At 44.8% G+C, this 14471-nt stretch overlaps 1 protein-coding gene across 3 annotated transcripts in view; it reads right to left on the bottom strand.

The window, feature by feature from the left end:
- The window catches only part of ZFYVE28 (zinc finger FYVE-type containing 28), a 635647-nt gene that overhangs the window by 154751 nt on the left and 466425 nt on the right, over positions 1-14471 (bottom strand). For all 3 annotated transcript variants that reach the window (XM_078678591.1, XM_078678592.1, XM_078678593.1), the window contains exons 6-7: positions 7803-7892; positions 4273-4374 (exon numbers count right to left, since the gene is read on the bottom strand). In XM_078678591.1, coding sequence (XP_078534717.1) covers positions 4273-4374; positions 7803-7892 — 192 coding nt within the window. The remainder of the gene's footprint in view (positions 1-4272; positions 4375-7802; positions 7893-14471) is intronic.

Here is a 14471-nt window from a genome sequence, read left to right as displayed (position 1 = left end):
CCATCCGTCACCTGACCCAGGCAGTAGAAACGACCATGAACATCACGGCTGGCATCCTCACTAACAATACGGCCGAGCTTCAGGCAGTCCGCCTGGTGGCTCTTCAGAACCGCCTTGTTCTAGATGTGGTTCTAGCTGACCGTGGAGGAGCATGCCGCATCATCGGATCCAGCTGTTGCACCTACGTGCCAGATAACTCGCCCTCAGTTTACAAAGCAATCGAGCACCTCCACAGACTTTCCTCAGAGGTTCACCAGGAGCAAGAAGGATGGTCGCTTGGGAGCTGGTTTTGGGGTACTTTGAAGGACTGGGGATGGAGGCTGTTTACATTTATATTGATACCGGTCGTGGTACTGTGTGGGTGTTGCCTAGGTATTCAATGCTTGCCACCTTTGTGCTCACTCATCGCTAACTGCATGTGCCCTAAGACTCCGAATTTCGACACTGAACGTATGAACGCTTTGTATGATATCGAAATACGTAATCTAATGGGGATAGACATAAATTGACAAGCTGGCTAGATATGTTAAAAAGGGAGGACTGTTAAAATCTGGATTGTGGCGTAAACATTATCGGCGCCATCTTGTCCTTTTCAGATCCATACGTGCGCGTAAGCAGCAACCATTTTGATTGCCATGGCCTCTCTGCCCACTCCCGATAGCCAGCGTCTCTCTCTCTCTCTCTCACTCCCCAGCCTCGCAAGCATCCCCGACAACCCCCGGTCTCTCCTGCTTGGGTCATAAACGCACCTCCAGCGCGACCCCGCCTCCGAGCCACATCCCGTGCTGAACCCCCTCACTCTTTCATCTCATTCATAGAACAGGCCCTTTTGATAACCTCTTCCTCCCTGCCCGATTGTCCGGCCTGACCCCAGGCCATCACTTAGCTCAGCAGATGCAGTTTATTGCCCCTACAGTAGGACCTCGCCCCACATCAAAGGAGCGGGGATTAATCAATGCCTTCACCCCCCCCCCTAGATCCGACCGATCGCCCACATTCCTGTTCCCAGCGGAATGTCCAGCTGCGCGATAGCCATCATGCTGTGATTTGGGTGGGGACCTCTACTGTAGATATGTGTGAGAACGGGCCTGAACCGGGGATTCCAAAGATGCCTTTGTGAACTTCAAAGCAATACCACGGATGTCATAAATGTAATAAAGCCATAAACCTGTGTATAAGAGGCCAGGCCTCAGAGATGCGGTTAGAGCACCTCGAGAAGATACCCTGTTGTCTGATTTGACGTGTTCTGCTCCGTCGGAATAAAAACTTCTGTTTCCTGCCTTCCAGTCTCCAGCGCCTGCCTCTTTATTTGGTAACTGAGAGTTGGGTGAGAGGCGGCTAACGCCGGGCAAACCTTGAGAAGGGGTAATCGACCTGATCTGCCTGACCCTTTTTCTTCACAGGTACTTAACATCGAGTTATGTAGGAAGGTAAAGAAGTTTTCCTGTCATTTGATTTTACTGGTAGAACGTGACATTCAGATAGTTGCATATCAACATGGTATTGTTAGAGTTTAAAATGGTTATCAGCTAGAGGCTTCTCCTGAAGATGCGAGGAGACAGGATGGATCTATGTGGCACTCAAGATAAATGGCAAACGTTGATTCCTTGAAGTGCTCCTCAGGGAAAATTAATGTCATCTTAAGAGACAGGAGGCGAACCAGTAAAGTATGGTATCTGTGTATCTCATGCATGTTTCTAGAGACTTATCAGTGATCAGGAAGATGCTGTCCATGGCTTCATTGTATAGAAGATGATTATTGGTGATTAAATTGTGCAGCTGTTTCAGGACCGCATTCTAAAGTATCTTTCTGAGGAATAGCAAGTGCATAATTGATCAACAACTGATGAGGATTTTGGGCTCATGAGTGGTAGGAACTGTCTAGCTTTGAATGCTTTGGTGAACACTGCATCGTCTTCTCTATGGTTGACAGCATGTTGTTGTCTTTGCGTGTGTCAGCTTTGAGAGCTATGAGAATGGCTGGTGAGGTCTGTGAGTCTTCTCTGCAAAAGAAACAGTTGGTTTTGAATAATTTCTTAGTAAGTTTTGAGTACTTGTGTCCACTATTATTTCGAAAGCTTATGTTGCAGGAGTCGAGGATTGTTTTAAAATAGGCTCCACAATGAGTCCTGATACCCAAAATGATGAAGTCTTTTTTTCAGAGAGTTAAAAGTGGAATCTTAGAAGGAGTGGAAATCTTGTTTACCATGCTTTGGTTAGCTGTGATTGATGGGCTGATTGGGATGGAAAGAGCCAGAGTTGAAGAAATTATGTTGTTACCTAGGGGAATTAGGGAGTGGGGGTATATGCCTGGCATGGTTATGGCGACTAGTTCAACACTATTCCCTGGCACAACAAACATAACCTAAACCATTTCTTTAAAGCTATGACTGAAAGTGCCCACCATCAGTTGTGACTACTCAAATCCAAGAGATCCAATTATCGTTAAAGAGGATCTTAGGCATGATGTGCAGGCATTGGTCATTCCCCACTGAGACTATGGGCATTCATTGTTAAGGGCCTAGCTGTGATACAAACAGAACCTATTAAAGCAGCCCTCTACGCATATGCCAGAATAATATAGGACACTAGGAAATCTGACATGTACTAAAGAAATCAGATCTTCTCTCTTGAACCTCACCTCAGTTTCAGACCAACTTGCATTTTTTTCACATTCCTGAAATTAAACATGCACAAATGCTTAAAAAAAACCTCAATATTAAATATTTGTAGAAAGCTCTGAAGCACCAGCGTAGTTTGCCTAGGAACTCCATGCTGTATCAAAATGTCCGCTTTATCTCGATTCTCCTCAGGATTTGAGCCCTAGGTCTGGAACAACATACCTGAGAAATTATTAGGCAAGACCATGTGTTCTTGTATTTCAAAAGTAGTGTGCTTTTGTGAGTAAAAACACCTCAACGTTTAATTGTTTCTTTCTCTGAACATATGGTGTCTATGCGTAATACCTCCTTCATCTCCTGCAGTCATTTGGCGCCTCAATGAATATAGCAATATTATATCAACTCCACTGAGTCAAAGATTTGCAATTCATCATCTCCATAACCCCTTAACTCTACCTTTCAGTCATCCCCAGCTCGCTCCCCTATCTGTTTTATTTAGGTCCTTTTACCTAGACAGAGATTCCTTCTAGCGCCCTAACACTTGTTTCTATAAACTGATGCCCTATTTTAGACTGAAGCCCCTGCTTTGAACCATACATGCATGGTAACCTCTCTAGATGAATGACAATTAATTAATTTCTTTTTAATGTTTGTCCATATGAAGTATATACATTTGTTCGATGTCTAAGTTCCAACATCATTTCATCACATCCCAGTTGAGGAACGCCGTTCTATCATCCTAGTATTCTACTAAAAATGAGTACATTAGATGGCCTATGTATTTTTAATATTGGTTTAACTTTGATACCATAAAGTGATCTAGTGTCCATCTGGACGACACTGTGCTACAGAAAATGTTTAATAAATAAATGCTACTTTTACAAGTTAAACTATTGTGAGCAAATTAGTCCAACATTTGTAGAAAACAAATGTGCTTATTTTAGGCACTGTCACACTAAGCCCCTTCCAACACGTCTTCACAAACTGTGTGATTATAAGACGTGCCACTAAACTTCTGGAAACAGTGGCTAAAATCTTCTTTTTCAACAGACCAAAGAATACAGAAAATCCAAATAGCAAGAAGTGTGTACTGTTGTGACTTTTAAGAATTGGCATGTTATGATTGTGTATCATTCCATCGAATGTAGAATGGCTCAGACGAATTCCTGGGTGTGTTGCCTTCTGGTGTCCCTTTCCTGTGGACGTACTTACTGTCCACTGTGCAAACTTCCTTCCAAAGTAATAATTCATTTTCATAAATTGGGCTAAGAAGCCAAATCATTTCATGCAAAGTTATGTTCACAACCGACGTCCCCTCCTAGTTAGTGGGTTAATGCACGATCCAGCATGGCAGAGTGCTCATATTTAAAATTTTCACACAAAAAAAGCAAACCTTGAACAGTGCCACAATGGAACTGAAGGTGCTCCACTTTCTGCACAAATGTTAGCACATATTATTATAGAATCGTGTGCTGTGTTACTTAGGACTGATTAATATTGGTGTGAAATTGGATCTCGCAAAACATTTAGAAAACACAAGTTAAAAGAGATAGCATGATGATTAAGTATAGGAAAAGTGCAATGCTCAGTTTTTTCAGGTGACTTTTTTAACTTTGTGTGGTGAGAATATAATCATTTGTATAGAACATACCTTATTTTTCTTAACAAAGTGTGAAACGGTCTGAAAAGCTCAGACATATCTTCAGCTTTCCTGTCCAAATTTAGAGGTCCTTCAGAGTAAACTACAAGCCCACTGTGCGAAGGATAAGAAACAAAATGGTTATTGTGTAAACAATTGGCACAGTGAAAATGTTTTTAATATTTTATTGTGTGAACAGATTAGAAGATTCCTGCGACTGGAAGATTCCAGCATGTGCTGACTGGATCAAAACAAATGCTGAAATTAATAATGTACGAATAGTAAAGTGAAAGATGGACGATTAACTAAAACTACAATGCAGGAGTCAGGTAAAGGAACCCAATGTCTATGCTTATTTCTCGATTAATGTGTTACTGCTAAAACATTGGTTTTAAATCACTGCATTAACGTGTCTACAGATTTCCTGTATGTGGAATTAAATATATCAAGAAGGTCAGTGGTGAGCAGGTGTTTTTAAAGGTCAGCTCAGAGGGAAGAGTAGGTAGAGAATAATGTGAAGTAAATAATACGAGAATCAATGATATCCAACTGATAAAAGAACTTTTGTATTAACGGAAAGATTATTAGCAAATATATCCTATATGAATCTTTAATTATTACTTGTCTTCCGTGGCTAGACAGAAGGGTGTCTAAAGGCTCCCCCCCCCCCCCTTTTCTCATACAAACACCTGAACTAGTACCTGGGTGCTGTTTAGAGCATGGTAAGGTCCTACGATAATATTGCACCTGGACAGTGAGGCAGGAAGAGGGGTTTTGATCTTCAATTGCTGCACCACCAATGCAATATGAGAGCCATAAAAATATACAGCTACAAAGGGGACAAATAAGATACCCTAACGTTATTTAATCAAGCTTAGTCAAGTAACGTCAACATGGCAGTTTGGCAATTACACTCAGCAGTAATGGAAAGGTAGAACAGCATTATCGTAAATAAATTGGCCATTCATATTGTTTAGGGTATGGAAAGATCGATATCATGTATGGAGAAGCAAAATAAAAGAAAAGCAAGTTCAGAGAAACAAAGTTTGTGAAGTAGTAGAAAAACAGGGATAAGAGCAGCAAACATCAGGTGAAAAATAACAAATCCACTACCAGTAGCAAAATGGGTTGTGAAAGCAAAGGAAGGAGTTATAGCTACAGCAGAACTTCATATGCTAATATGAAGAGTTGGTAATTATTATGAAACAATTGTTGTAATTGTAGCAAAACAGCAACTTTACTGCAGTAAGACAAAGAGCCAAGAAAATGTAAGAAATTAAATTAATAGAGCATATTGGCAGGTAAAAGAAAGAAAGATTGAAGTGGTTACTGGTGCATATTAAACAAGTGTTTCCAAGAAGGTATTTAATATCAATTTAGTAAAGACAGGGAAACTACTGAAAAAATTACACATTCTGGTAGTCTGTCAAGAAGAGGTAAAGGGTATTTGTGATCAATGACCAAAGTGGCATTATTAAACTTTCTGAGGCAAAGAACTTTAATGATTTCTCCTGTGATGAGCACCATAAAAGAAAGTAATTTTGGTGTCTGCAAACTACATCAACACCTTGAGAGGTGGTTATTCTCTTCCTGACATAAACATTATCTTAATGCTAAAAGGTTCTATAGAATTTCTCAAACCCTTATTGAAAGTATGTTTGGGAGCCCGTTCTTGCCGATTTCGTCTTGCGGGGGTAAATGTAAATGTGTTTGTATTTATATAGCGCCTTCTACCCAGAGGTCTCGTAGCGCTGTATTCATACCGCTGTGGAACCCTTCCTGGGGGTGCAGGACTACATTCCCCAGCCGGGTTCCTCACGGCCACACCATAACTTTGGAATCCACAGTTATTATTTCCTGCTGTGTTTTATTTAATGTTGCAGGTACTCTTTACCTTTTGTCAACCTTTCTAAGGGGTTTCTACTATGTGAGTGAGAGAGTGAGAGAGTGAGAGAGTGAGAGAGTGAGAGAGTGAGAGAGTGAGAGAGAGAGAGAGAGAGAGAGAGAGAGAGAGAGAGAGAAAAAAACACGACTGGTGGGTTATCGAGAGCACAAGTGTTCAAGATGGGCCTGAAAGGACAGTGGTAATGGCATATTTTCAAAATAACGATGTAAAGTAGTTCCAATTGGAATAGTTTTATGTACATTTTATGTACATTTATCTTATGCCGATGTCCTGAAAATCCCAGGCCTCCTTTACTAGATGGGGGGGGGGGGGGGGGAAGGGGGTTCTCAGAATAATGGAGGTCTCGTTAGGGAAAGGCATTGTCTTGACAAAGGGTCTTGATCTATTAAATATATTGGTGAAGTAGTATTCTCCCTACCTCTTTGCTCCCATGTTTATATACATGTCTTGTATTTTGCGCTTACTGCGCTACCTAATGAGAAAGTACTCTATTTACAAGAAAGAGAAAGCTATTTTTTATTAATACTTGTGCAATAAAGAAATATCTTTTAAGAAACACTTTTAAGTTCAGAAAAGACATTGCTTCCGAGATGTGAAAGAGTACGATCACACTTGTTTACTTAAGACCCGGGATGCATGCAGAATCTGTCTGATTATACATGAGTGGAAACTAAGATAAGTACCATTTTGTTCCAACAATGCATAGTCAGTGTGATTTGAGCTTCAAAGAGTACTGAACTAAACATCTTAACCTAGGTGGCACTCCTGAAGATGGGTTGGGGTCCAGGACAGAATATTATTAGCAGACTGTTTCTATCACAAGTTTGGGTTTTAGTTGACGTCAGGGAGTTACACTGTTGTCCATGTTTGTCGGAAAGGATGAAAAACAGTCCCTGAGTCTAAGTGGTATTCAGGAGTAAGCCAGGAGTACTAGATGAGTACATTACGCATACACACAGCAATATCTTTGTGAATCATCCCTCGTGTATTCAAACTATCCACTAACGCATTGGAAACCAAGTAACTAACTAAAGTTAGTGGAGAAGTGTGGCTCACTGGTTAGAGGAGGCAGACCCTGATGCAGAGGTCAGACCTGGGACCAGGGTTCAATTCCCGACGCGGCAGGGTCTTGAGCCCAAATGTCCACGACTCGATAATTCTGGCCTCGGTGCCTACTCGAATCATGGGTTCACACTCTGCAGCTCTGGGCAATAGCTTGCTTAATCTCCACTACGGCCCCCCGCGGCGGGATGCCTGGTCTTCACCTTGGGGATGCCCAGTAGGGGTAATCTCGCAGGGAAAGCCAGGACGGGTTCCCAAAGCAAGCGCTAAGAGACCTGTCGGTGATTTGGCGCTATATAAATCGAAATTAACATAACATAACCAAGAAACCAAGCCAGCTTTTGTGGTGGCGCTATCTGGCAGTAGGTCATTATATAACTTAATGGTTCAAAAAAGTATCAATTATAAATTGGACCAGTGTGCTTATTACCGTGAGAATATTCTGTGTCCCTGGATTTGGCAATCTGCTATTAAGGGGTAATATGTTCATACTATTTGAGCGATCAATTTGTTGGTGATGATGAACTCCTGACCTCGATTCTTTGATAAAACAGGCTGTACAGTAAGTACTTACCACACGATGGCCAGCCTTGGAATTGTAAACATAAGTGCAGGCTCATAGTCGTCAATCATGTCCTGCGTGAGGTAACCAAGCTTCAAGGCTCTAGGTATGGGGCAAAATGAGAAGCGTTTACACATTGTCGTCCAGTGGTTGGCATTAAAACATTAACATAGAAACTGTAATGAGAAGAAGCAGAGCATAATGTATGTTGTGACTTTACACTGTAACAATGCAGTGAGGAGAGGCATATCCCCAAAAAATCTTTACCAGTGTAAGAGCAAACACAAAATGAGGTAGTGCTCACACAAAAGTCGTCTCACAAACAACCTTCATTCTGCTCCTCCTTTCCCCTGTTTGCCTTTTCACAGTGTGGTACAGCTCACAGACCACCTCACATCCCAATACTGACATATTTTTCTAGCTAGAGTATACTGGCCTTCACCCCTTAGGCTACAACATATTAAAGGGTTACACGTCTCCCTTTTCTGCTCAATCACAGGGGCAAAGTCCAGTACCAGCAAGATTTCATGGCCCTCATGTTGCTGCTCTTCGTCGCATGATGCTGTAACCCAGGACAAGGCCAAGGGAATTGTTTGCCTTAAGCAAGACTATATTGCCTTGATACTATGGTACTTATCCACACAAATTGGGTCATTCTCCCAGCCAAGCTCCATCTAGCCTATAATCAAGTTGAAACTAATGAGGCTTGGTGGTCCCTGTCCACAATCTCTGGCACCCTAACATCCTGATCTGATTGTGTCTCATCACATTCTCAACAGGTCTTGTTCTGTAAGTCAATACTCTGTTCTTTCTGATCACCTTGAGCAGTGCTTTGTCTATCTTTTCAAATTTAGAGGGTTTGTTGCTTCTGAAGCATTTCATTCTAGTTTAAAAATTGTTATTTCTACCCTCTTGCAAGGATGAACTTCTTATTTAGCTTGTCGACTTTCCCTTTGTGCCTAGAAATAGATTTTTCAATGCTCCCAATAAAGGCACTCCCATGGGTAAGACATGGCCTCCCGATGATTGACCTCTGTGCCTCGATTTGGACTTCCTTCTGTGAGGAAGAAAGACATCTGTGTCCTCTCTTTAGCGATGCAATACAGGTAACTCACCTGTTGAGTTGCAGAGGAACCAACCAGGTTTACCCAGTAGGTAAGATTGAAATCTGCTCCAGGCCCTCATAGAAATCATGTACTGTTTCTCACTGCTAGTTGTGGCTGGGATCCACTCACTCATTATGACGGATGTTTCTTCCTAAGCATCACTGTGCGTGTGCAGCACACAACTATACTTACTGTTCTGAGATCGTTTGGTGTTTACTTGCAGCAGTTTACACACACACCTTTCCCTCCATCATCATGCTTTACTTTCACTGCACCAGCTGTTCACCCATGTGGGGAATTAAAGAGGTGCATGTCCTAGGGTACTGGAGCCCTTCATGGAGCTCCAGAAAACACAGTTAACCTATACAAGTGGATGCCCATACCCCAGAACCTTTGGCTTCTTAACTTTTTACACTGATTTCATTCATTTTACCCAGGTACAGTTTTTTCCATCACAACTACAAAAATGACCTAGGTCTAGGGCAATCAATTTTAATCGAGCTGGGGTACCTCATGTCGTAATCAATTACAAAAACCTCCCATTTTTTATATATACAGGGTAGGGGATACACCAGTCAATAGCCCACTTTAAAAAAGCCCGCCTTCTTTAGGCTCGATAGCACCAATGATGAGAACAGGGCCGTCCTGGTGAGTACCTACCAGGGGTCCCATTGGTGGGGCGCCCGTGAGGTGCTATCGTGCTTGCTCACAATTTTTCTATCACATACTGGTGTGGGTTGTTCCACTGTCTAGATAAGGAGACAGGCTTTTTAAAGTGGGCTATTGACTGCTGTATCCCCTACCCTGTATATATAAAAAATGGGAGGTTTTTGTAATTGATTGCGACATGAGGTACCCCAGCTCGATTAAAATTGATTGCCCTAGACCTAGGTCATTTTTGTAGTTGTGACTTCTCGAGTGGAGGGCGACCTAGGCCTATATTCCCCTCTTAGCTCCAGTGTTGGTGTGCACAGTTTTTTCCATGTCATAATCAGATGGTCATGACCACTGTTCCCACTAACCCGCGCGCTTGTGCGGCCGCGCATGTGTTTAATCTGAGCGCGCAGTCACCTCTTTGAAGCGCGCACACCGCCAGAGGCAATTTTTCACGTTAATCGCAGCGCCCTGTAGAAGCATGATGGGCGCTGCGATTAACACGAATACGTGAAGAAATGCAGGCAATCTGCCCCCCTCTGCGCTCCATCAGGAAAAGGCAGACAGCAAGCTTAAAAGGCAACATGTGCTTTCACAATCATTAACATACATTAGTGATTGTGAAAGCACACGTGGTGAAGTTGTGCGTGCTGCCTGCCTTTTCTTAACAGAACTCTGCAGTTTGTGTGCCTAGAGTTTATCTATTTGTATCTCTTCCTTGAGTGACTTTACAACTTGTACATTTGCATTTTTTTTCCTGTTTGTATCTTTTATGTAACTCATGTAATGCTAAATTCTTATGTATCGCAACTGGTTCTTTTGTAAAGCGCTCTGACACCTTCGGGTAATGTTCGCGCTAGAGAAAATCGCATTAAAGAAAGAAAAAAAACCCCAATCTGTGCAAAATAGGGCATTGTTCTAACAGCCTTCCTGCCGCAATGTGTGTAACTGACAAGCTAAAAAAAAAAACGTGTGCCCTCATATGTCTCAATACTGCATGCCTGTCAGGCCGGCAAATGACTGTTAAAAGTCCCTACTGCGGCACCTACAGCCACTGGCAGTGCAGCCTGTGACACGCCGCCGTTGGTGAATCTCTGCTGGCGTGGTATGCTTGCCATCAGCTGGTTTAACACAAGCATATAACTCAGCAGGTCACTGCACCTTTTGTCGAATATCGGAACAGGGAGGCCATCTACTTAAAGATATAGCTCGGTTGACTAATGCCCCTGCAGTGGAGACCACCCGATCACAATTTCCAACTCTGGGCTTATTAATATATATTATTATTATATATGGCTTTGAAAGTAATCCCGGGTCTCAAATGAAGAATACATCGTGCAATGGGCAAGAAAGTTGCTTCGGAGATTAGCCTGCATGTTGCAGATTCCAGCCCCAGGAAGATATCTCAGTGGGTCATGCGGATGTGGCAAAGATGTCCGTAAAACTGCAGGGCACGTGTTTGAATCACGGTTGGGTTGACAACTGTGCTCAGCACCTACTGAGGAGAGTCTGTGTGTGACTGGTGAGTCACTGGTTCGAATCCCAGCAGGCCTTTTATCCGGCCGAGGCCAGAAGTAGTGTTATTTCTGTTCCGCTCTGCGCTCATCCGGGCACCCCGGGGCTGTGCGGGCACTGCCCTCTGGTACAGGTGTGAAGGACTCCAGGCACGCACAGAGGCCTGCCCTTCACATCCCAACTCTCCCCGAGTCCGCCGGGTCTTCCCGCTGTACCCCCAGATGCTGGTAATATAGTTCCGCAGGATAAAGCACCTGCTCAAGTTGAGATTGTGTAACATTTTTACAGTTCTAAGGTTTGGTCACGGAGGGAGACAGTGAGAAAGAGGGAGGAAGACAGGGAGAGAGAGGAAAACAGAGAGAAGGAGACAGAGACAGGGAGGGAGACAGAGGGACGTACACAGAGGGATTGAGACAGAGGGAAGGATACAGAGGGAGACAGAGAGGGAGACAGACAGAGGGAGGGAGATAGACAGAGGGGGACAGACAGAGGGGGACAGAGAGAGGGAGACGGAGAGTGAGGGAGAGAGAGAGACAGAGAGGGGGGAGAGAGAGGGTGAGACAGAGAGGGTGAGACAGAGAGGGGGAGACAGAGAGGGGGAGACAGAGAGGGGGAGACAGAGAGGGGGAGACAGAGAGGGGGAGACAGAGAGGGGGAGAGAGAGAGGGGGAGAGAGAGAGGGGGAGAGAGAGAGAGAGGGGGAGAGAGAGAGGGGGAGAGAGAGAGTGAGAGAGGGGGAGACAGAGAGGGGGAGAGAGAGAGAGAGAGAGGGGGAGAGAGAGAGGGGGAGAGAGAGAGGGGGAGAGAGAGAGGAGGAGAGAGAGAGGGGGAGAGAGTGAGACAGAGAGGGGGAGACAGAGAGGGGGAGACAGAGAGGGGGAGACAGAGAGGGGGAGACAGAGAGGGGGAGACAGAGAGGGGGAGACAGAGAGGGGGAGACAGAGAGGGGGAGACAGAGAGGGGGAGACAGAGAGGGGGAGACAGAGAGGGGGAGACAGAGAGGGGGAGACAGAGAGGGGGAGACAGAGAGGGGGAGACAGAGAGGAGGAGAGAGAGAGGGGGAGAGAGAGGGGGGGAGAGAGAGAGGGGGAGAGAGAGAGGGGGAGACAGAGAGGGGGAGACAGAGGGGGGAGACAGAGAGAGGGAGACAGAGAGAGGGAGACAGAGAGAGGGTGGCAGACAGAGGGTGGCAGACAGAGGGTGGCAGACAGAGGGTGGCAGACAGAGGGTGGCAGACAGAGGGTGGCAGACCGAGGGAAGGAGACAGAGAGCGACATACAGACAGAGGGAGGGAGACAGACAGACAGACAGACAGAGGGAGACAGACAGAGACAGACCGAGGGAGACAGACAGACAGACAGAGGGTGGCAGACAGAGGGTGGGAGACAGAGGGTGGGAGACAGAGGGTGGGAGACAGAGGGTGGGAGACAGAGGGTGGGAGACAGAGGGTGGGAGACAGAGGGTGGGAGACAGAGGGTGGGAGACAGAGGGTGGGAGACAGAGGGTGGGAGACAGAGGGTGGGAGACAGAGGGTGGGAGACAGAGGGTGGGAGACAGAGGGTGGGAGACAGAGGGTGGGAGACAGAGGTTGGGAGACAGAGGGTGGGAGACAGAGGGTGGGAGACAGAGGGTGGGAGACAGAGAGCGACATACAGACAGAGGGAGGGAGACAGAGAGCGACATACAGACAGAGGGAGGGAGACCGAGGAAGCGAGACAGACAGAGGGAGGGAGACCGAGGAAGCAAGACAGACAGAGGGAGGGGGTAGACAGACAGAGGAATACAGACAGACACAGACAGACAGAGGGAGACAGACAGAGAGAGACAGAGGGATACAGAGGGAGATAGACAGAGGGAGAGAGAGGGAGGGAGACAGGGAGAGAGAGGGAGGGAGAGGGTGCTGTATGTGTAGAAATACACTGTCTTTTCACTTTATTAAGCAAATGTTTGAGTGATATTTGCACTGATATTTGTCGCTGCACCCACACATGCGGTTGGGTTCTTGGCGCACATAGCCTTGGCTGCAGCGCACAGAGACCTTATCCTGCCGCACACAGAAGAAAAATATTAGAGGGAACATTGGTCATGACCCCTTTGTATTACTATAGGAAGCATGCCCAGGAATTCATGTGGCCCATGTGCCTTGATACACAAGTGATGACCATGTGCTTTGATATTTAAGACAAGATCCAGGCAGAGTTTCAGAAATTGAGCCTACTTTTATGAACAGATAGGCGCACAGTCATAGCCTTTATGAATGTTATCCACTAATACACTTAAAATCATGATTGGCTGTAGATATAATCCACATACTGTGATATTCATGTCATAGACAGATAATATGCTCAGTGGGTTATCATGAAAGTACCCTCTGGGAACTGTCATGGTACCACAATAGAATAATGCTCCATTAGGGGCCCTTCACCCTAGGATTGCGAGGTATCCCGTGAAGAATGCTCAGGCACTCTAGCCTTCAGATGCTTGGTGCATCCCAGGTTGAGGTATGCTGTGTCAATGATCAACAAAATGCAAGAGACAAGACTAACTCACATAAAAAGTCAGAGAGAGTCATAACACCTGAACACTGATGGGTAGGATGCCAGGCAGAGACCAGAGCTCACAGGTCATGAACCGGCTGAAAATGATCAACACCAGATGACTGCAAAACATCTATGAACCTCGTGGAAAATGGTCCTGCTTTGACTAATAGGATGTAGATACTCTTCAAATACAAACCGTCCATTGACTGTATTTGAAGAGCTAGCTTAGCAACTAAAACTGTCTGAAATCTCACACAGGAATGGAGAGAACATGGGAAAGAGCAGTCTGCTATGGCAGAACCTATCACCAAATTTAATTGCAGCTAGTACGCAAACAGATAGTGTGGCCAAACGTGACGTAGAGGGGGCAGACGAACCACCTAGAGGACCAACTTATGTGTCTGAAATACTGAAAATTTAACTAACCTACATCTGGTGAACACAATATTTATGTAATAAACACGGAGGTGTGCATACTCTGGTGCAACGTGCAGAAACTGTTCTAGAGAATGATTCAAGGGGAAGAATAAAAATCTACTCTAAAAAATTAGCAACATAAATTAAGGACCCATCAAACTCGGAAATGGGAGTACAAGGTAGAAGAAGCAGAATCTCACCAGAGCAAGAAATGTATAGTGAGCGTAGGAGTAAACAAGGGAAAAGGAGCATGGAACTAAATTAGGAACAATGACACACAAAGCACCAGTATTCAGACCCCCTTCAGTGGCCCGTCAAGGGCCAGCCCTGTACCATAAAGGGATGCTACCTGGTAAGCATTGCAGAAAAGTGGTTTGATGCCTATAAGAGTTCCAGATTTTGATATTCCCAGACAACGTGTCAAAGGAGCAAACACCTCAGAAGACAAT

The sequence above is a fragment of the Lissotriton helveticus genome, chromosome 2_2 (assembly GCF_964261635.1).
Source record: "Lissotriton helveticus chromosome 2_2, aLisHel1.1, whole genome shotgun sequence".
Lineage (NCBI taxonomy): Eukaryota > Metazoa > Chordata > Amphibia > Caudata > Salamandridae > Lissotriton > Lissotriton helveticus.
Note: the sequence above shows the minus strand (reverse complement) of the source record. Positions and strands in the feature narration are given on the sequence as shown.